This window comes from Abramis brama (assembly GCF_963993115.1).
Source record: "Abramis brama genome assembly, chromosome: 13".
Classification (NCBI taxonomy): domain Eukaryota; kingdom Metazoa; phylum Chordata; class Actinopteri; order Cypriniformes; family Leuciscidae; genus Abramis; species Abramis brama.
In genome coordinates this window covers 2717477-2741432 of record NC_139975.1, presented here as the reverse complement: position 1 = coordinate 2741432, position 23956 = coordinate 2717477, and the positions used below count along the sequence as shown (strand labels likewise).

General features: G+C 37.9%; 1 protein-coding gene across 8 annotated transcripts; it reads right to left on the bottom strand.

Annotated features, from left to right (window-relative positions):
* Nucleotides 1-686: 686 nt before the first annotated feature.
* On the bottom strand, nt 687-23287 carry LOC311094868 (uncharacterized protein). Of its 8 annotated transcripts, XM_084133058.1 has the most exons (14): nt 16300-17016; nt 15483-15598; nt 14627-14695; nt 14441-14515; nt 13098-13151; nt 12324-12392; nt 12138-12212; nt 10379-10432; nt 8491-8589; nt 5978-6021; nt 2595-5884; nt 2065-2403; nt 1769-1924; nt 687-1685 (listed from the first exon to the last, which is right to left on the bottom strand). In XM_084133058.1, exons 2-9 carry the CDS (start codon nt 15516-15518, stop codon nt 8575-8577), a joined length of 447 nt encoding a protein of 148 aa, XP_083989184.1. In that variant the 5' UTR covers nt 15519-15598; nt 16300-17016; the 3' UTR covers nt 687-1685; nt 1769-1924; nt 2065-2403; nt 2595-5884; nt 5978-6021; nt 8491-8574. The 8 variants fall into 8 exon arrangements, with proteins under 8 accessions (XP_083989184.1, XP_083989187.1, XP_083989185.1 ...); XM_084133061.1 differs by lacking the exon at nt 13098-13151; XM_084133059.1 differs by lacking the exon at nt 16300-17016 and having other exon boundaries at nt 15483-16285.
* Nucleotides 23288-23956: the final 669 nt, after the last annotated feature.

The window sequence follows — 23956 nt, the reverse complement described above, 5'->3', positions numbered from 1 at the left end:
TTTTGATATCAGGTAGTGATTTTTCTTTTATCTCTTCTTGTTTTTGTTTAACTCTGTTTCGGTATTAAAAGGTATTGTAACAATAAAGATATACATTTTTTTCCTCAATACTTAAAAATAAACACAATGAAAGAAAATGTAAACAGTATAAGCTATACTTCTCAGGGATGAGAGACAGAAATATTATCATCTGACATTTATTCACATATGATCTGAGTTTTATTATGTGCAGTTTTTATTTCCTGATGCAATGCAACGAAAACAGTTCACACAAATGCAATGGAGGGGAATGGGAAATGTTTGTTATGGTAGAAAAATGACGAGTTCTTTATAAATGGTAATTTGTGAATAAAAAATAATTTTCAAAAGCCCAAATGTGAACTCTAAACAGCAACCCTGAGACCTACTGAATCATATATTATATTATCATACAATCCTCAAACCCGCCAGTTCTGCGAAACAAAACTAGCCTACTGGCCAATCAAATCAGTCCAAAATGCAATTTATGCAATATGTCAAACCTTTAACCCGTGGGGGAAAATCAACTCACAACAACAGTTTAAAAGCGGCCGAACTCGTAGTAGCGAAATCCGTGGACTTTGCAACCAGAGACATTGTATGTTTCATCCACAGACCTTCAAATAATCTTTCAAAAGAATCAAGACAGCAATAATGTAAGTCTATAAAGCAATGTAGGAGCCATTTTAATGCAATTATATATTTGAGTCTTTACATGAGCTTCAGATTCTCCTGTAATAACAAAACAGGCCAATCTCACTCATCCAGAATCCCAGAATCACCAGTAGCGAGTGCAGCCTTACGGAGAGACTCAGGAAGAGTTTCTGAAAGTTAGTGGAGACATTTCTGTAGTTGTTGTGGAGTTACATTGATCATCTCATCATCATGTTGAACTTTTACACACGTCGACACAGTTCCTGAGGTCTTTATAAGACAGCGGTGACATGTTCTGGTCAATAGTGTTCAGTGCTCGTCTGTGCTCAACCACAGAACAGCTTCAGGCTTTGCTGGATCTTCATCATTGCGTTAGAACTGGTCTCTGTTGTCGCTCGCGAACATTATTAATAAGGCGGTAATATTATAATAAGATCCTCTTCATACGCCAGAAGGGGAGTGAAGTCTTGTCGGATTATTTTTTTACATGCTTGCAGAGAAAGGCTCCCAAAACAAAGTTACTGGGTTTCACTTTTCACGTTTTCTGGGTTGGTAAGATGTACCGGGGACCCGGTCAGATTTTCATGATTTGTCCCTATTAATAAATAAAAACATGTGGCGTTTGACTGGAAGTAGTTTAAATTCAAAGCATTTTATTTTCATTTAACTCAATACCAAAGTTCATCTTAAATTCAACACAGATTATTTACAATCTTTAAAGAACGATGTGTTTAGCAATATTATATGACAAAGATCTTGTGAAGAAAAATGCCTGTGGCTAAACATGTTATTAAAGTAATCTTTAGGAACAGCTAAAACATCTAAACAGACGCTGTAAAAGAAATCAGCCAAAGCCAACAGACTACAGTAAAAGACCACATGACTCCAGATGTGTAAAATGATTTCTCATAGATGTGACGAGATCTGCTGCTGAGATCTTCAATCTTCTGCTGTCTCTTCATGTCCTTCTCTAAATCTTCTCATTCGCACGTTTTGATCTTCCTCTTTCTTTCCTAAAAACATCAGATTATCATCATATTCACACTCTTAATATTTGCATGTCAAATCCATAGTGATGATGATAAATGTGTCTGACCTGACGTGAGTCTCATGTAGATGTGAAAACCTCCTAACAGACCCAACAGAACCATCATCTGAAAACACCAGACCAGCACATGCACTACAGATGATGAACTCTCTGAACACACCCCACAGTCTGGACACAACACACAGCCTGGACACAACACAGACTCTGAACACAACACAGACACATCAATCTGTCAATCAATCTATATCTATATAAAGGAATGAGGACATTAAAAAACATTCACAGAGAATCGAGATCTTGGAGAACATGAGATTGTAATGAGTCTGATGAGAGAGTTACTGTACCTTCAACAATCACTTGAAGATCTGCTTTAAATATTTCTGTGCCGTATGGGTGAAAGACTTGTAATCTGTAAATCCCTGAATCTGCTCTGATCACAGTGTTTATTATCAGAATCCCATTATTGACTGACACTTCATCATGTCTGTTATTGAAGAGATCACATTCAGCCTCTCTTATCCTGTCATTCTTTATTATACAGACTGGATCCTCTTGTGTGTTGTACTTTATCTTTTGTATCTTCAGGTCATTTGTACTAGCGTCCACCATCATCAGATTGAGTTTGCCTCCGAGAACAGTGGAACAGGGACCAGACTGATTAAACCAGCAGAACCGCTCCACACCTGAAGAACAAAACACACACACACACACACACACACATACACACACACACACACACACACACACACACACACACACACACACACACACACACACACAAAAAACCACACACACAAAAAAAAAACCCTTCATAGAGAATCGAGATCTTTGAGAACATGAGATTGTAATGAGTCTGATGAGAGAGTTACTGTACCTTCAACAATCACTTGAAGATCCGCTTTAAATATTCCTGAGCCGTCTGAGTTAAAGTGTAGTAAACTGTAAGTCCCTGAATCTGCTCTGATCACAGTGTTTATTATCAGAATCCCATTATTGACTGACACTTCATTATGTCTGTTATTAAAGAGATCACATTCAGCCTTTCTTATCCTGTCATTCTTTATATTACAAACTGGATCCTCTGATGTGTTGCTTATTCTCTTTCGCATCTTCAGGTCATTTTCTCTAGTGTTCACCATCATCACATTGAGTTTGTCTCCGAGAGCAACGTAACAGGGACCTTCCTGATTAAACCAGCAGAACCGCTCCACACCTGAAGAACAAAACACACACACACACACACACACACACACACACACACACACACACACATACTTGTTTTTGTGGTATAGAAGGACATTGATGCCCAAACAAGTTTGGTGGTGGTATATGGGGACACCCCTTTCCCAATGCCCTACAGTGATGATAAAACTATCAAAAAATTTTTTTTAGTCTGCAGATCACAAATCTCACTTCAAAAGTTCTATACACACAACAGAACAGAAAATATGACCATATGATATTTTGGTGGTACACAAGGACATTCCCGCCCATCCTAAAATGTTCCCGCCTATGACATAATTGTGATTTTTTGGGCCCGACGTAATTATGAGGACACTCATTTTACAATACACTAAATATGTCATTTCAGTGGATTACAGGGACCAATGTGTTTTACTGGTACATGACCACACACACACACACAAACCTGACAACACAGTGTATTACCAAGACTAAGGTGATTTAAGAGTACTGGACCTTAAACACAATACACAACTGCACAATCCAACATTATAAGGACGAGTGTGTTTAATGGTACATACCCACACACACACACAAACCTGACAACACGGTGTATTACCAAGACTAAGGTGATTAAAGAGTACCGGATCTCCAATACAATACACAAAAGAACTAACAACATTACAGGGACAGAAGTGTTTTAGAAGTGCTTTAATTATGACTTCAATAATATCATCATAAACATTGAGTTTTGTCAGTTTTACCATGTAATACAATCATGGTATGCCATTTTAAGGGGAAAGTGACATCCACAAACCTAAAAACATGGTCAATAAAACTTGCACAACTGTGTGATCTTTCAGAAAGCATACAGTATCATTACGGTTTTGACATATTAAAATGACAAGCAGATGAACCATTCAAAACTTCGAAAAGATTGACAAAACAGCCCTTGGAAACAGGCACAATTTTAAGATGTCATTAAACAGGCTTTGAAATGTATAAAATGAACTCACTCAACATGCAATAAATGCTGCAACATGTAGAGAAACCGACTTACAAGGGACGGTTTACCTAAAAAGACAATTCTGGGCTACAACAGCAGAAGACCCCACCGGGTACCACTCATCTCCACTACAAATAGGAAAAAGAGGCTACAATTTGCACGAGCTCACCAAAATTGGACAGTTGAAGACTGAAAAAATGTTGCCTGGTCTGATGAGTCTCAATTTCTGTTGAGACATTCAGATGGTAGAGTCAGAATTTGGCGTAAACAGAATGAGAACATGGATCCATCATGCCTTGTTACCACTGTGCAGGCTGGTGGTGGTGGTGTAATGGTGTGGGGGATGTTTTCTTGGCACACTTTAGGCCCCTTAGTGCCAATTGGGCATCGTTTAAATGCCACGGCCTACCTGAGCATTGTTTCTGACCATGTCCATCCCTTTATGACCACCATGTACCCATCCTCTGATGGCTACTTCCAGTAGGATAATGTAGAGTCCTGCACAGGTTCGGATACCCGCGGGTGAAAAATATCCAACCGTGTCGGATACGGGTGCGGGTGCGGGTCGGACACAGGGGAAACACGGGTCTAAACACGGGTTTAAAACACTCACATGCAAACGTAAAAATATATTGCATATTTTTAGGAACACATCTACAAAAATATTCCTGTATTTCAAGTTGATAAAATAATTTGAAATACACATCAGTTTATTTGTGCCCACGTGCCACGCCCTCCCAGGATCTATAACGTTACTTAGGCTACTTTCACTTTTAAAAATTCCTCATAACCGCGCGCACGATCTGCTTGCAGACATCGAGATGGATGCTGAGGAGTTGAAGAAAAGAATAGCTAGTGGAGATTGTAAAGTTGTTGACAATACGTCATCAAAAGTCAAGTCCAGTGTGTGGGAGAAATTTGGAGTTATCTGAAGAAAACAACATTGTGAAAGGCTTTATTGCATGCAGTTTCGTGTTGGATAGCCGTGGAACTTCATCGCCGAGGAATGCCGCAGATAACTGTGGTAACAAAGCAGTTCTATCGAACAGTATTTTTCAAATTTAACACTGTTGTTCAGTATGTGTGGTGTGCAAGGTGTGTTTGAATCCAAAATTGTCAGATGTAGGCTAAACGATATTGCGTGCCAGATAGCCTATAGTGTTGTAGCCGCGTCTGTTATAGGCTACTCGAGTTTTCTTCATGTAAGTTACCGACCTTTTGACAGCTTCGGCTGAAGTTGTCCTTGTGTTAATTCTTGTCTTTATAACGTCTGTATGACCTGGCAATAACATTTTTGTAATTGTGTCTATAATGTGATTGGCTAAACTGATTTTATTTCGGGTTCGGGTCGGGTGTCGGTTCTATTTTAAGCGAGTCGGGTCGGGTGCGGATTTTAATTAGTGCTGTTAACGGATAACGGGTCGGGTGCAGATTTTAATTAGTGCTGTTAACGGATAACGGGTCGGATGCGGTTTGAAACACAGCGGGTACGGGCGGGTGCGGATTTACAAAATCAGACCCGTGCAGGACTCTGGGATAATGCACCATGTCACAAAGCTCGAATCATTTCAAATTGGTTTCTTGAACATGACAATGAGTTCACTGTACTAAAATGGCCCCCACAGTCACCAGATCTCAACCCAATAGAGCATCTTTGGGATGTGGTGGAACGGGAGCTTCGTGCCCTGGATGTGCATCCCACAAATCTCCATCAACTGCAAGATGCTATCCTATCAATATGGGCCAACATTTCTAAAGAATGCTTTCAGCACCTTGTTGAATCAATGCCACGTAGAATTAAGGCAGTTCTGAAGGCGGAAGGGGGTCAAACACAGTATTAGTATGGTGTTCCTAATAATCCTTTAGGTGAGTGTATGTGCCTTAAAATGTTCAATTACAGCTGTAACTTCAGCATTTGACCAGCACACTTTTTGTCCTTTCCACAAGGTTTTCAATTCCTGCCTCACGTTCATTCGCTGTACAGAAGAATACATGCTTTAGTAAACTAACTATATGAGAGCTCATGTACTTACAAATGGTGGTCATATTCTGATTTAAACCTCAGGTACCTTGAGGAACTTCAGTGGTTTCTCGATGGGCATCTTCTGAACACCTGTAGGAAATCAGTTATAGACAGATCAGAAACTCAGATGCAACTCAAACCTGCATCTAGAACTTAAAACTGGTTATACATCTGATATCTAAAAATTACATTTCAAATGACATTCAAAACATTATTCTGGAGATGGAATGTTGTGTTAAACATCTCCTTTTTAAAGTTTTTGACCAACATGAACATGATAAACTTATTGGTTTGGTACTGATTCCATTAATTTTGTTCTAGAAAAATTGTTATTTATAATAATATCTGATTATTGATAACTGATTTTTACAATTAATGGCAAAAGGAATGTTTAGTAATGTAATCTGATATATACTGACACACTATAGTATGATATATATATACACATACACTATGAACAAAATTCTAAACGCTTTTGTTTTTGCCCCCATTTTTCATGAGCTGAACTAAAAGTTCCGAGACTTTTTCTATGTACACAAAAGGCCTATTTCTCTCAAATATTGTTCACAAATCTGTCTAAATCTGTGTTAGTGAGCACTTCTCCTTTGCCGAGATAATCCATCCACCTCACAGGTGTGGCATATCAAGATGCTGATTAGACAGCATGATTATTGCACAGGTGTGCCTTAGGCTGGCCACAATAAAAGGCCACTCTAAAATGTGCAGTTTTATCACACAGCACAATGCCACAGATGTCGCAAGTTTTGAGGGAGCGTGCAATTGGCATGCTGACAGCCAATTATTGGCATGTCCACCTGCTGTTGCCCGTGAAGTAGGAGAAGTGCTCACTAACACAGATTTAGACAGATTTGTGAACAATATTTGAGAGGAATAGGCCTTTTGGGTACATAGAAAAAGTCTTAGAACTTTGAGTTAGATCTATAATTTTGTTCAGTGTATATAACTGGCTTAAAACCATTTTTCTTTGGTGAAAATACTAACGTAAAATTGCACTACAATATATATTGGTTTAAAATAATAATAAACATGTTCATAAACACAAACTTGTTATGCTGGGTACACACCAAAAGATAAGCAGGCTGATTTTGGGCCGATTTCCCCCTTCTGACAATCCTAGCTGTGTCCCGATTATCTTGATGGTTATAGATTATCTTATCAGATTTTCCCTTGGTGTGAGGTGTGTTAAGAGTGTCCGAACCTGATCAGAAGAACGTCGGAGTCGCCCTGATCGCGAATCGCAAATATTCAACATGTTGAATCAGATCAGAATCATGATCAGAAATCCTGAAATGTGGGGTAAAGCCCGAGGACAAACGCGCGCATGCTCTGGAGATTATCACGTGAAAGGAAACAATATCCAATCAGAAAGCGAGATGAAGGAAGACGGAAGCATAACAAACGTAGTCATGGCGCAGCACAAAGTGAAATTGATGTGGACAGAAGAGATGGAGGATCAGCTTGTTGATTTGTGGCACAAATGTTTACACAACGTGTCGTGTAAAACTTTTCCAAACACTATCATTGCAATTTCTTCCTGCATATCGTCCGCCATGCTTATTCTGAGGTCTCTAGAGTGTTAACAGTCGAGACTCTGGTTGCATGGTCTTCAGGGTTGGGTATCTAGAACCGGTTCCAAAATGCCAAAATGCCAAAAACCGGGGATTCGATACGACGTGCGCACTTTGATTCCGCTTATCGATTCCTTACTTTGGTGATGCTCACATGCGCGAGGTGAACGGCAGTGAGCACTTGTTTACAGTTGTATTGATCTGCCAGGACCTGCCTGCCGCACATGCGCTGTACGTTATATTTACGATGGCGGAGCGCAGCAGACGTTCAAAAGTTTGGTTAAGCTTTTCGAAAAAAGATGAAAATACAGCGAATTGTATCACATGCAAGAAAGACATTTCATGCAAGGGAGGAAGCACCTCCAATATGATGAAACATTTGCTGCAACACGGGGTCAATTTGAAGGAATGCAGCGCATTTGATTCGGTGCGATCTCTCAGCAGCAGTACCACAGGTTTCCACACACTAGATAAAGCTACTAGCAGCAGCAATAGCAGTCTCTCACACTCAGGTACACAACTAGAGCCGCATAATTCTGGATAAAATGAAAATCATGAAAAAATATATTAGACAATTAATACGAGTCAAGTCTATATTTCCTTAAAGTGTTATATATATGGTATATTGTAAATTAAGATGCATTGTCACAGTTTTACTGGTAATAGCCTAAATGTAACAAGAATAAAAGGTAGAAAAAAGTATTTGCTCTCTTTTTTCTCTCCAATAAATATTAGAATCGAAACCAAGAATCGTTAAGAACCGGATTCGATAAGCAGAATCGGAATCGTTAAAATTTAAACGATACCCAACCCTAACGGTCTTTTCACATCATGGCACACCACACACTATAGGAGCAAAACGGTTAAATCTAGGATTTTTTGTCCTCGTGTTTGTGGTCTATCACATTTTGAAAATCTTATAAGATGTAAAAAATATTTTTGTGTGTACCCAGCATTAGTTGACACATACCAACATTACTGGAGATGCCTGCAGCTCCAGCAGGAACATCACCTTCAGAACCGCTTTCATCAGGATCACTGGCATCAGAGTCCATCATACTGATCTCATCTTAAAGAAAAAGAGACATTTAAAACAAGAACATCTTCAGTTTAACCTGTTTTCAGAAGTCATTTATGAAACATGACAAATGGCACCGTTTAATAATAATAATAATCATATTAATAACAACTATAATACTTCACTAAGATCACTATTATTAGAATTATCGCCTAGACAGTGATATACTAATACTGTCAATGAAAAATTTATATTTTATAATGAGTATATTATTTTACAATAAAAGGTTATAATACTTTCTTAATTTCTTCACTTAAGCTGTTATACTGGCAGAAACCTGCAGTTTCAGTGAAAACAGGTTTATAAATGCATCTTATTGCAAAATTGTATTACCACAAAAAATGTGGATATAATGCGAATGTGAAAATAGAGAGTAATGGCGCTGGTTGCGTTCCCAAATGCATGTTAAACTTATGGCACATGCAGAGATGGAGTTCACTGCATTCATTCCCTGTGAAACGAGGCATGGAAAAAGACAGATCATGAGCTGATCGAGCGAGCAAAGTGTGCTCTTCAGTTTGAAACACGCAGCACAACAGACTACAGACTTACTTTCTTATCGTCTTTTGTGATTTGATAAGGGCATTAAGCCATATTGTGCTTTTGATTTTAGTATGTTTGAGAGATGCTTTGCCAAAGCAATTGCGCAAAACACAGACAATTTATGTTATTATGAGGCGTAAAAATATTTTTGGTTCTTTTGGTTCAAACTGTGGAGGGACAGATTAGATTGTGGTGGGTCACTAGAGTAAAGGTAATTAATGGTAACACTATGAATTTTACTCCTCCCAAAAATGCCAAATAATAAACAGGTGAGAGCGTATTTTAGGCTATATGACACGTTATAGTGAGATATGACAGCGCTTCTGCAACACGCATCACTGCAGATGAGTAGCTGAGGATCTCTTCAGCATGCTGATGCGCAAAATACAAACTAAAAATAAATTAAAGTAAGTCGCAGATGCTCAACACACAGTCATCTTCATTAAAAGTAGTGAGAATAAATGATTTTACCAGTGCTGATGCTACTCTCTTAGCCTGGTAATACCAGACTCTGCTACTTCACTTTGCTTCGTAGACAGAGTCTGGAATGGCATAATAGAGAAGTGTTTTCTCTCTCGCGGGGGGGGGGGCGCTTGTCTGAAGTTTAAAATCATTGGTTACCCGTAAGCCAATCACATAACGTTTGGTTATGCCGTGTGTTATGCGCATGCTCAGCCACATCTAACTTCCACTGTAAACGCATGTATGATGCGAAAACAAAACCATCGAGCGAAATACCGGAGTGGCTGTGAACGACTTTTGCAGATTATGTGAAGTAAATCTACGCATCCACGGTACAATCAGCGTCTACGTCACGGCTCTCAGCCCGCCCTCTGTTCGTTGATTGGCCCGGCTGTTTTCAGACCGGTGTAAAACAGAAAGCTCTGACGCGGTCTCAGACTGAGTACAGAAGCGAAATGAAATTGAGCGGAAGTACGAAGTCTGACGTAGTCAGGCTACTACTCTCTCTCCTATTGATCTTAAAATTAGCTGATGATACAAAAAATGCTGCTCATAGTGGTAGCTTTCGATGACGTGAACACCGTTAAATCTGATATAGCGCGGGAATTGAAGATCGGATTTATGTCCGTTTTGTGAAGACACATATATGTGGCCAAGTGTAAATGGAATTGTTTTGACAATGAAATGACCAGGTGTAAAACAGCCCCAAAGATGATGTGAAAAAGTTCTTACTAGACTAGCATTTCCTAAAATGATGCAATGCTCTTTTTATTACCTTCTCAACACAGTCTTGATCCTCCAATGATGATTGTTCCTTCTCAGGGCTCACCTGAAAGCAAGGTAAAGACAGAAAAAATAAACATCTATTAGAGACAAAGGATTCAGAGATTCTCCAAATGAAGCAGCACAGATACTTGACTCCATTAACACTGACTGATCACTGTCATAAAACATAAAATTAAAACAATTTCACACTATCAATGATATACTTGAGCAAAAGAAGGCTGATGACGCCAAACTAATTCAGGTATGATGGGACATTTCAAACCACTCTTGATCAGTATTAATACTGATCAAATTAATGAGATGAATAGTGACTTAAGATTTAAAACAATGTGACATAAGTTGTAATCAAGTATAAAGATTAAAACCCTATAAATATATGGTCATAACCAATCAGGGATGCATGAAATAAATGCTCAATATTAATGTTATCGTTGTCAATCCGATGAGAAAATTAGGTCGCTATATTAACACTAATAAATAATGGATTACTTCCTTCAGCTACAGATGTGCGCTGTTCACCATGATGGTTTTGAAATGTTTGAATCACAAATCTGTGAAATCAGTGCATTGTTACAGGGAGAGTTCGCTTGTGGAATTGTAAGTTGTAATATTTTTTATTTTTGTGATATATATCTGATTTATCTCATATAGAATGCATTTGGCTGAGTTAATGAGTGCTGCAGTAAACACTTCACTGTAGGCCTACCGGTGGTCAGCAGAACATTAATTATGATTGGGACTGTCATATATACATAACACTATAATGAGCAAACTATTGCATTAAAAACGTTGTGAATTCTTTGGGTTTAGTTGCTGTGTTTCAGCGTGTTGTCCTGGGAGGAGCGCATCCACAACAGGAGTTTCACTATGAACTATTACTATTAATAATGGCTCAAGTTAATCTGTGCATGATTTTGTGCAAGTATAAGTTGTAATATTGTGTTTATTTTGTATAAATATCTAATTTATCATATATAGGTTGTGTTCCGTTGAGCTAAAACCATCTAACAAAGCCTCAGTTTAGGGGTGTTCCTTCAGCTCTTTAGGCCATTTCATTTTAAGTTTAATGTTGTCTAATAACTTGAATCAAATTTCATTTGATTTATTATTATTATTATTATTATTATTATTATTATTATTATTAAGGCAATAGATGTTTTGGTAAAACTTCACAATACATATGTTATTGCATTAACATGAACTAACAGAGAGAAAAACTTTTGTTAATGTGAGTTAATAAAATATTTGAGTTCATGTTCGTTCACAGTGCATTAAATTAACAGATACAACACTGGATCCTAAAATGTCTTGGAAAATGTTGAGATTAACGTTAAGTAAGATTAACATTAAGTAAATCATGTAGAAGTATTGTTCATTCATTGTTAGTTCATGTTAACTAATACTAACAAGATGAAACCTTTTTATAAAGTATTGCCATTTTTTTATAAAGAAAGTTGGAAATATGAATGTAAAATTTTAGAAGCTAAGAAACCTTACACTGGTTCAAACTAGGCCACTGTACTGTATATGTTTGATTTATGTTGAAGTGTTTGGGACATTGGCTTTAAATGATGTGCATTTCGTTTTTGTAATCAGGCTTTCAAAGTACATCAAATTTTGGATTTAGATTCATCGGCTAATATATCAGATATCGGCTTTCGAATATAAAGAATGATCAGTTATCGGCCCAAATGTTCATATCGCTGTATCCCTAATTTGATTTCCAAAAACAAAAAACAAAACAATACCTTCTGTACATCTCTGACTTCTGACTGGGACGGACTCTTCATTTCGAGAGTGGAGGGTTCAACCTCACTGAGAGTCTACAAAACATAACATTAGACATGAAACAGTGGTGTAAATGAGTGAACACTAGATCTCACAGATGTCTCTGCTTCGTTTGCTCGTTCTCTTCCAGCACAACTCTCACTTACCTTGTCTAGTCCCACAGTCAGAGCAGCACAACCGTCTCTGCCTGATGACCACTGGCTCTTATGGCTCATCTGAGAATATGAAATTAAGCGTTACATACAGAAACACTTCACCTAAGAGTTTAAAAAAGCATTATAAATGGAATATATAAGGGATAATGTACAGTCAGTCAGTAATTAATACAAAATAAACTGACAGGATAATAAGGGTCCTGATACACAGCTACCTATCAATACATATTTGCACATGAAATACTGATTTGAGATAATATACAAGATTACAAAATAGTTAAAGTTTTCAAATCAATATTTCAATATTTAAATCCTACCACAAGGTAATGTTCACGGCTTTTATGCATCACATTACATGTGTTTTCATTACAGTGTGTCAGGTTGTGTGTAGCTCTACACCAGTTTTATGAGGACACCGTTTTATGAGGACATCATTATAAGAGCATGTTCCTGTTGTTTGACTTGAGTGAAGAATCTCAGTGTGTTGTGTAAGTTTGACAGAATACTGGTCTATGAGGACACTAGTTTTACTGGGACACTGGTAACTAGATACATTTGGACGGCACTGAGTTCAAGTGTGTGTATGTAAGAGAGTGATACGAGACATTGTGCCTGTGCTAGATGTACAGTAAGTGATCGTGACTCACTTCTTACACACACAATCATAATTCAGTGACTGATAACTGTGGCAAATAATCTGTTTCTGAGGAACACTGGTCGTGTCTTTAAGGAATAACTCAGTTATTACATTAACTTATTGGATACCTTTAGAGTTGCTGTATCTTGTTCAGGTTTCATCTGATTCTTCAGAGTTATCATCTGAAAAAAAAGTAGTAAAAATATATAAAAAAGACAAATAAATACTAATTTTAGTATCACTTATTGAAAGCCAAACAGAGGTTGCTATTTTTTACCAACTTCTTCAATGATTATATTTAATCTGACAAGCACAAATAGTTTTCGCTATTGGTATTAGCCACAGTGAGCTGTGAATTATGGGTTATCAATATCGATCCTAATATTCCATATGTGTGTCCCGGTAAATCTAGTGTCCTCATAGACCAGGATTCTGTCAAACTTACACAACACACTGAGATTCTCCTGTCAAGTTAAACATCAGGACATTGCTCTTATGATGTCCTCATAAAACGGTGTCCTCATAAAACAGGTGTAAGACACACACACACCTGACACACTGTAATGAACATGCATGTAATGTGATGCATTAAAGCCATGAACATTAACTTGTAGGGCTGCACAATGTATTGCTTTATCATGCATACCCATCTGTGGTAGTGACATTGCAGTATAGGCCTCTGTGAAGTCAGGCTATGTAAAGACTCTGCCGTGTTATTTTACAGTTGATTACTCAAGTTCTGTACCTAAATGCTGTTAGACTTAACTGGAATATATGAGGCATTGTTTATTTCACATCTTTGTTAATTTTTTTTATCTCTGCTTGCAATTTATTATTTTCTATGCAGATGCAAACCCCTACAAAATCACACCAATCATTCTAGAATGATTAATTATTTCCAAATAGAGCTATTCAAGTCATTTGGTGAAATTGCTTTTCATATTGAAAAACTTTTGTTAATGTGAGTTAATAAAATATGCAAATTCATGTTCGTTCACAGTGCATTAAATTAACAGATACAACACTGTATTGTAAAATGTCTTGGAAAATGTTGAGATTAACGTTAAGATAAATGTTAAGTAAATCCTGTAGAAGTATTGTTCATTCATTGTTAGTTCATGTTAACTAATACTAACAAGATGAAACCTTTTTGTAAAGTGTTGTCATTTTTTTATAAAGAAAGTTGGAAATATGAATGTAAAATTAATTTTAAAAGTTAAGAAATCTTACATTAGGCCACTGTACTGTATATGTTTGATTTATGTTGAAGTGTTTGGGACATTGGCTTTAAATGATGTGCGTTTCGTTTTTGTAATCAGGCTTTCAAAGTACATCAAATTTTGGATTTAGATTCATCGGCTAATATATCAGATATCGGCTTTAGAATATAAAGAATGATCAGTTATCGGCCCAAATGTTCATATCGCTGTATCCCTAATTTGATTTCCAAAAACAAAAAACAAAACAATACCTTCTGTACATCTCTGACTTCTGACTGGGACGGACTCTTCATTTCGAGAGTGGAGGGTTCAACCTCACTGAGAGTCTACAAAACATAACATGAGACATGAAACAGTGGTGTAAATGTGTGAACACTAGATCTCACAGATGTCTCTGCTTCGTTTGCTCGTTCTCTTCCAGCACAACTCTCACTTACCTTGTCTAGTCCCACAGTCAGAGCAGCACAACCGTCTCTGCCTGATGACCACTGGCTCTTATGGCTCATCTGAGAATATGAAATTAAGCGTTACATACAGAAACACTTCACCTAAGAGTTTAAAAAAGCATTATAAATGGAATATATAAGGGATAATGTACAGTCAGTCAGTAATTAATACAAAATAAACTGACAGGATAATAAGGGTCCTGATACACAGCTACCTATCAATACATATTTGCACATGAAATACTGATTTGAGATAATATACAAGATTACAAAATAGTTAAAGTTTTCAAATCAATATTTCAATATTTAAATGCTACCACAAGGTAATGTTCACGGCTTTTATGCATCACATTACATGTGTTTTCATTACAGTGTGTCAGGTTGTGTGTAGCTCTACACCAGTTTTATGAGGACATCATTATAAGAACATGTTCCTGTTGTTTGACTTGACAGAAGAATCTCAGTGTGTTGTGTAAGTTTGACAGAATACTGGTCTATGAGGACACTAGTTTTATGAGGACATCATAAGGACATCACAAGAACATGATCCTGACGTTTGACTTTGACTGAGTGTGTTGTGTAAGTTTGACAGAATACTGGTCTATGAGGACACTAGTTTTACTGGGACACTGGTAACTAGATACATTTGGACGGCACTGAGTTCAAGTGTGTGTATGTATGAGAGTGATACGAGACATTGCGCCTGTGCTAGATGTACAGTAAGTGATCGTGACTCACTTCTTACACACACAATCATAATTCAGTGACTGATAACAGTGGCAAATAATCTGTTTCTGAGGAACACTGGTCGCATGGCACTGCTTATGCATGGAAACCCTGAACTCACCTTTATAATGATTGCTGAATCTGCCCTGGAGCTCATCTGTGTCTGTAAACGGCATGTCCTCCTTCAGATCTTGATCTTCTCCTTCACTGACTCACTTCAACCATCATCCCATGTGTCTGCGCGCATAGAAAAAGACTCTCATTAATCACGACCATTGCATTTCATTTGACATATTATTCAAAAAGCTTGTTTTAAATAAATTGATCAATTAAGGTAAACAGCATTCAAGTTATTTTAATACTTTATTATATGATATTTAAGGAATATGTTCACTGATAATAACTATTCATTCATAGATTTCATTCACAATTGATAAATTATAGGCAATAATAGTGACAATATTAATAAGACTGAATCAGACTGACAGTTCTAATAATATTCAGAGTATATTTTATTATAGTCAGGAGTAATAAGAGCACATATTTGTGTCTTAATGTGTTTAAAGCAAGCAGAACTGTAGTAATATTAAGAGTAGCATATCAGGATACTGTACTGGGTGAAATAGCATTCCCTTCACATACTGTAGCCATGACAACGCGTTATTATGATGGCTAGACTATTTTATGAGATCAGAAAAGGTAGCAGTTACAAATATAGTGCAATCGAAAACGAGTTTAAAATGACAAGCATCGCTGATTCCCTCATGTCAGTCTGTAAACAGAATCACTAACTTATAGGTCCGCTAGCACCGTTAGCATCACGCGCTAGCTGCATTCTAACTGTAAAACGAGCAGCGAAGAGCATACAGAACATGCACAAACAAGCCAACCGGACCCACATGCTATTAGAGAAGCAATTAAACAACATTATAACTTACATTTTGCATAACAGTTGCCTTCATCAGGTCCACAGATGTCTTCTCAGGTGCAGAGTTTGTCCAGTCCAAACAGGAAATGACGTGACGACGAATGACTACACCTCTGATTACGTTGTACTTATAATATAAACGGGATTTTATTTATTTATTTATCATATATTTAATGCACAATTAATAAATTACAGGCAAAAATACTTAAATAATTAGTATTTTGCATTAAGTTGCTACACATTTTAAAGCTGATTGAAGCTCCGCCCACTGGCGCCATCTTGTTTTCGCGATCTCCCGCCTACCGGTACCGATCTGACCAATCACTAAAGCTGATTGAAGCTCCGCCCACTGGCGCCATCTTGTTTTCGCGATTTCCCGCCTACCGGTACCGATCTGACCAATCACAGGCCCCAAAGAATACACTTGTGTGAAAGATGCAAATTTTTGATGACGCGGGTGTAATACCAGGACCTGGCTACAGGAGCGCACTCTCGAAATCAGGGATACACTGTGTATGGTAAAATTTCAGGTTTTTGTGGTATGTAAGGACATGGCGCCAAACTTTGAGAGGGAGCTTCTGGGATGTAGTAAATGACATCTACGCTGTCGGATTTATGAGGACATGGCCTCTGTCCTCATAAACCCAAATGTCCCCATAGTGCTGGTGCGTATTCAGGTCAAAAGTCCTCGTAAACCACAAAAACAAACACACACACACACACACACACACACACACACATTATCATAAATTAAAATATTACACAAACATTCGTAGAATTTTATAGGATCCTTGAGATACATTTTTGATCAGTTTTCCATGAGGTTTTAAGTGTGTATATTTTCTAAAAACTAATATTGTAACTTTGAGGAGTACACTAAGATACTCTATGAACATTAGCGAAAGAGAGAATAACAGAGTAGAGAGAGAGAGAGAGAGAGAGAGAGAGAGAGAGAGACAGAACTGAGTCAATCCATCACAGTAATTAAAAAGTTACTTATATGTAACCAGGGCAAAAATAGCCTGTAGTTATGCTTCCCGCCTCTAGAGGGCACTTTGGTGCACACGAGTAGTGCAGTAACGTAAAGAACAAGAAGTTTCAGTTTTGCCTTTATATAGACCTTAGAACGCGTGAGCTGAGGCGCGTTAGAAACTAACACCAACTTATACCATTTGCTTATACGAAAGTGAAAGGGGAAACCCCAATATGGTGTTCTGTTTGTTGTTGGAGTAGTGATTCATCGCACGGAATCTTTGTTTCTCCCGAGTGCCTGAAATTTCTGTGTGAAACGAGCATATACATTCCACAGTGACGGCGATTGAGCGTGAGTGTTTGTTTAATGGAAATGTAACATGTTATTTGAACTCATTATTACAGCTCATGTTAATTATTGAGGAGAAATATAAACAATACTTCTGTTTCTGTGATAAAATAATGTCAGAGGGGAGAACGAAGAGACGTTAGTGCACGTGAGATGACCGTTGCGCGGGCTTTCTAGTGCGGTGCATCACTTCACAGAGTGAGTGTCATTTTATTTCATTCTTTTATTGTTAATGCTTATATTCACTCAAAGAAAGTATTTGGCTAGCTCTGCACTTTTTGTAATGTCAAAGTTTATTAATAATCTGTAAGAGATGAGAATGAGTATAGTAATGTTAATTGTAGAGTGTTAAGTATGTTTATTCCTGTCTTACAAGTGTGTCAGTGGCTTACTGTATGAGAATGTGTCTTTAATCATGTTTATGTTTTGTTCTTTATTCAGAAAACGTATAAAGCCACTACCGTTGTTTATTTGGGGTATAAGTGCTCACATAAACCGTTTTGTGTATTGTTTTATTTTTGGGAATATACAATTATTTGCTAAAAGCTAAAAGGGAAAATTAACACAAATTGAGTATTGTGAAAGAGAACTTACTGAGGGAAAAGTATGGAGGTGTAACTATTATCCTTTATTTTGGGTTGTTTCTTTGTACATTTGTGGAACATTGTAATTCACACTGTACGTGGCAAGCTTTGTTTGAAAGTTTTTATGTTTGTTATTCTCATATTGTAACTCGTTGTATACATTTTTGTTTATATTCCTGACCACAAGCGGAAACTCCAGACATTAACGCTGCGTCTTTCTCATACGCAGTCGAAAATAAAGAACCCCTTTTTTAGATGTTTGGTTGTGTTTGAGTTTTATATAGTGTACACATTTACACGGCCACATATATATGGTTGAAAATTAACAAACAGATGATCTGTGCTGAGCAACATGTCTACATATGTGCCATCTATATACCTCCATCAGAATCCCCCTACTACAACCCAGATATCTTCTCTATTCTTGAGGAGGAAATTAACCATTGAAAAACCATGGGAAATGTATTAATCTGTGGGGACTTGAACGCTCGAACAGGGGAAAGAGCTGACACTATGAACACCCAGGGAGACAAACACTTACCTGGAAGCACCTGCTTCCCCCTCCCTGAATGTCCTGCTAGAAAGAGCTTTGACAAGCTTACCAATACAAGCGGTGTGCAGCTTTTACAGCTATGCCGTACACTGGGTCTGTACATAGTCAAAGGCAGGCTACGAGGGGACTCTCTGGGTCGCTACACTTACAGCTCAGCTCTTGGCAGTAGTACGGTAGATTATTTCATTACAGATCTAGATCCAGTGTCTCTCAGAGCTTTCACAGTCAGCCCCCTCACACCCCTCTCAGACCACAGCAAAATCACTATATATCTGAGAAGGGCCCAGTCTAAGTCTGGAGCCCCTAGTGCCTGTGAACTGTTCAACAGCACATACTCATACAGATGGACCCCAGACAGCATGGGGGCGTACCAAAAGGCACTGGAAAATCAAAACATATATGATTTAACTCATTTATTTATAACTGAAACATTTCCCCAAAATAATTCTGGTGTAAATTCAGCTGTGGACAAAATCAATTCAATATTTCATCATTTGGCTTCTTTGTCTAATTTGAAAGCCTCCAAACCAAAACTTCAACAAATGAACAGTAACAAATGGTTTGACACTGAATGCAAAAACCTAAGGAAAACTTTATCAAATGAAAAGCATAGGGACCCAGATAACCACAATATACGCTGTAAATATGAGGCCACTCTGAAACAATACAAGTACACCCTAAAAACTAAAAAAGAACAACACAACAAAAAGCAACTCTGTGAAATTGAGGAATCTTTAGAGTCCAACCAGTTCTGGGAGAAATGGAACAACCTAAACAAAACCCAGCAGGATGAATTGGCAATTCAAGATGGAAATACTTGGATTAAAGGGATAGTTCACTTTGAAATTATTTTTGATATGTTTTAGCTTACCTGAAGGGCATCCAAGATGTAGGTGTCTTTGTTTCCGCAGTAGTTTCAATTTTGATATTTTCAGGTCAAACAGTTCTTGTCTGTCAGTCATATAATGCAGGTCTATGGTCACTGTCTCAAAGAGCATGCACAAAGTCCAAATGAAAACAATTCCCCATCGTCCAAATGAAACAATTCCCCATCATAAGTACACATTGATGGCCTAAGACACGAAACGAGCGGTTTGTGTGAGAAAACGAACAGTATTTATATTGTTGTTATCTCTTGAAAACAGCACACGTCCAAATGATCTGACGGCGCGGGCGGGTATAGATATATACACTAGACGTCACCTTGGCTACTGCAGTTCATTGGAACGAAACCGTAGCCAAGGTGGCATCTATGTATATATCTATACCCGCCCGCGCCGTCAGATCATTTGGACGTGTGCTGTTTTCAAGAGATAACAACGATATAAATACTGTTCGTTTTCTCACACAAACCGCTCGTTTCGTGTCTTAGGCCATCAATGTGTACTTATGATGGGGAATTGTTTCATTTGGACGATGGGGAATTGTTTTAATTTGGACTCTGTGCTTGTGTTTTGAGACAGTGACCATAGACCTGCATTATATGACTGACAGACAAGAACGGTTTGACCTAAAAATATCAAAATTGAAACTACTGTGGAAACAAAGACACCTACATCTTGGATGCCCTTGAGGTAAGCTAAAACATACCAAAAATTAATTTCAAAGTGAACTATCCCTTTAATCACTTTAGTGAATTATACAGTAATATTACAAAAAATGATGATCAGTACAAGATACTCACAAAATGGAAAACTCTGGAGGCGGTGATAAAAAACAACCAAAACCCTCTAGATTACCCGGTGACAGAACAAGAGTTAGCAGAAGTCATCCAGTCCCTGGAAGGAAAAAAGGCTTGTGGTGTAGATGGAATCCTCAACGAAATTATCAAATACTCAGATCATAAAATCAGATTGGCTATACTAAAACTATTCAATACTATTCTATCAACTGGAACTTTTCCAGACATCTGGAACAAAGGTTTAATAACCCCAATTCATAAATCCGGAGATAAATATGACCCAAATAACTACAGAGGAATATGTGTATCCAGTAACCTGGGAAAAATATTCTGCAACATCATTAATAAACGACTTGTCAACTTTTTTGATGACCACAATATTCTGCATAAATGCCAAATTGGTTTTTTGCCAAATTGCCGCACAACGGACCATATATTTACACTCCAGACTCTAATTGATCAAGAATTAAACATTAAGAAAAGAAAGGTATATGCCTGTTTTGTTGACTTCCAAAAAGCCTTTGATTCCATCTGGCACGAGGGCCTCTTCCATAGACTACTTGAAAGTGGCATTGGAGGAAAAACATATGATTTGATTAAGAACATGTATACAAAAAGTGAATGTGCCATAAAGATTGGAAACAAACAAACAGCGTTCTTCTCCCAGGGCCGGGGAATGAGGCAGGGGTGCAATCTTAGTCCAGTTCTCTTCAATCTATATATTAATGAATTAGCAAACCAGTTAGAGAGTTCCACGGCACCTGGCCTCACCCTGAACAACACCGAGATCAGAGGTCTGCTGTATGCAGATGACTTAGTGTTGCTCTCACCTACTAAAGAAGGCTTGCAGCAGCACCTTAACCTCCTGCACAGATTCTGCCAGACCTGGGCCCTGACAGTAAACACAGTAAAGACTAAGATAATGATCTTTCAGAAACAATACAGAAATCAGGTTACACACAATTTCTATTTAGACACCACTAAATTACAACACACAAAAAAACTACACTTACCTTGGCCTCAACATTACATACACAGGGAACCTCAACATGGCTGTGAAAGATCTGAGGGACAAAGCAAGGAGAGCTTTCTATGCAATAAAAAGCAACATTAAAATCTATATTCCAATTGAAATCTGGCTCAAAATTTTCCAATTTGTACTAGAACCAATGATTCTATATGGTAGTGAAATTTGGGGGCCAAAACTTAATAATGAATTTGACAAATGGGACAAAACAATCATAGAATCTTTCCATACCGAGTTCTGTAAGAGCATCCTACAGGTGCAGAGAAAAACACCAAATAACCTGTGCAGAGCAGAGCTCAGCCAATACCCCCTCTTACTAAAAATACAAAAAAGATCAATTAAATTTTACAATCACTTAAAATCAGTTAACCCCCAGACATATCATCACAAAGCCCTAACATACCAGGAGCTGAAGCCAGAAAAGAGTCCCCTCAGCCAGCTGGTCCTGAGGCTCTCTGCAGTAACACGTGCCCAACAGCCTCAGGACAGCCACACCAGCTCAAGCAGACCAAACCATATTATCAACAAGCAGAAAGAAAAATATATTGAATACTGGAAAGAAACGACCAAAACACAAAGTAAATTACAATGTTATCTGACCCTAAAAAGAGAATTCACACTGGCAAATTACCCGAGTACAATAAAATGCCCTAAAGTAAGAAAAATGTTGACAACATACAGACTGAGTGAACACAGCCTGGGCATAGAGAAGGGTCGCCACAGACAGAGCTGGCTCCCACAAGAGGAGAGACTCTGCTCCCAGTGTGACAGGGGACAGGTGGAGACAGAGCTGCACTTTATAACCTCATGCCCCAAATATAATACACTAAGACAAAAACACTTTGCAAACATTTCCCAAATATACCCTGAATTCGAATCCATATCAGACACACAGAAACTCCCATATGTACTGGGAGAAATGCCCAAATGTGAGATAATTGCTGCAAAATATGTCTCCTCATGCCATAAAATGAGGACAACCAGTGGAACCTCAGATGGATAAATAATTGTATATTTATTTTTAATAATTATATATATTTTTTTTTATTTTATTTTTTTTTTTACATTTGATACGGATTTCTTTTCTTCTTTTTATTATTTTATTTTTTGTATAAATGTATTCATGCATTTGTTTACTGATTAATTTTATTGATTATTTGTTCATTGCCTATGTTGCCTATGTAATGGCCAATGCTTTGGCAATACTGTACAAGACATGCCAATAAAGCTAATTTGAATTTGAATTTGAGAGAGAGAGAGAGAGAGAGAGAGAGAGAGACAGAGAGAGAGAGAGGAAGCAGCAGAAAACCAAATGCGTGTTTGAGCTGTTTTAACTGAGAGCAACTTGCACTAAAATGCCTTAAATATGTCAGTGCCATTGTTCTGTCTGGAGATGCACAATGCAGTAATGTGTGTGTTTTTTTCTAAGGCACGTTTATAAAAGTTACTTAAACGCCCTATCTGAACTAAAGCCTAATCCTGGCTTAATCTAAGCCCTGTCTGTGAAACCAGGCTTTAAACACTTAAAACAGACTCAATTACTAGATCCTCCAGTTTATGGAAAAACTCTTAAAGTAATATTACAGTGTTTTCATGTCAGAGCTTCATCATCAGAGAGTTTGAGCTGAAAGTCGACTCACATGCAGCAGTTTTCAGCATCAGCATCAGTCCAAAGATGAGCATCATTTCTAGAGTCCAGAAGAACCAGTAATCCAGCAGAAGAGAGAAGATGTTTCTGGTGTGTTTGATCAGGGTTGGAGCTAAACTGTGCTGGACAGTGGCCCTCCAGGACCGAGTTTGAGAAACCCTGCCGTATATAAAGACTACTGCGCACTTTCTCAGAGAAAAGGAGAAGTACAAGCAGAAGGAACAAAAACACATACATGTCTTTTCTGTCCTGCTGTGGGCTTTCTATGACCAATGCTTCTGCAATTTTACATTTTCATGAAGACATTATGTAATAAGTTGTTTTCATCACCCGTTTGTTGCTTTTATAACTGCAGGACTCAAAATGAGCATCACTGAGCATCGACCGCAAGTAAAATGTCTTTGATGATGAGTAGATGAACAAACCGTCTACTAAAGAAAACATCTGTCATGATTTGCACGTCTTCTAACAACGTTTACCCAAGTTTGAATCAACGTGTCCTGGAACAAAATCATAATGGATGATGTTCCCTTTTATTTTCACTAACAATTGAAAATATATCATCAGCAGTTTGTCTAGGATATCTAAAGCATTTCACTCAATGGAGACAAAACTGAACAACTTTTACCCAAGTTTGAATCAACAGTGGAAACTTGACCTTTTCACACGTTCCCTGGTGTGAAACCGCTCTGATCACGACTCAGGACAAGAGTACTTGAGAGCCCGGTGTGGAAGAAAGGTCCAGACAATAGAGCTTTCTAGGATGCAATGCTCCTCGTAGGGTGTGCCGTGACCAGCAGAGGCGAAGGCGTAACGTGCACCTCATACGCGGTAGAGATCGCCTCGACAATCC

Excerpts from the sequence above, each read along its gene's own strand:
- LOC311094868 (XM_084133054.1), bottom strand. The coding sequence starts at position 23,141 with ATGATGCTCATCTTTGGACTGATGCTGATGCTGAAAACTGCTGCAT. Across the intron at positions 2,934-23,095 it reads GATGCTGAAAACTGCTGCAT|GTGTGGAGCGGTTCTGCTGG; the intron begins GTGAGTCGACTT and ends TTTGTTCTTCAG. Across the intron at positions 2,404-2,594 it reads TCTTCAAGTGATTGTTGAAG|GTGTGGAGCGGTTCTGCTGG; the intron begins GTACAGTAACTC and ends TTTGTTCTTCAG.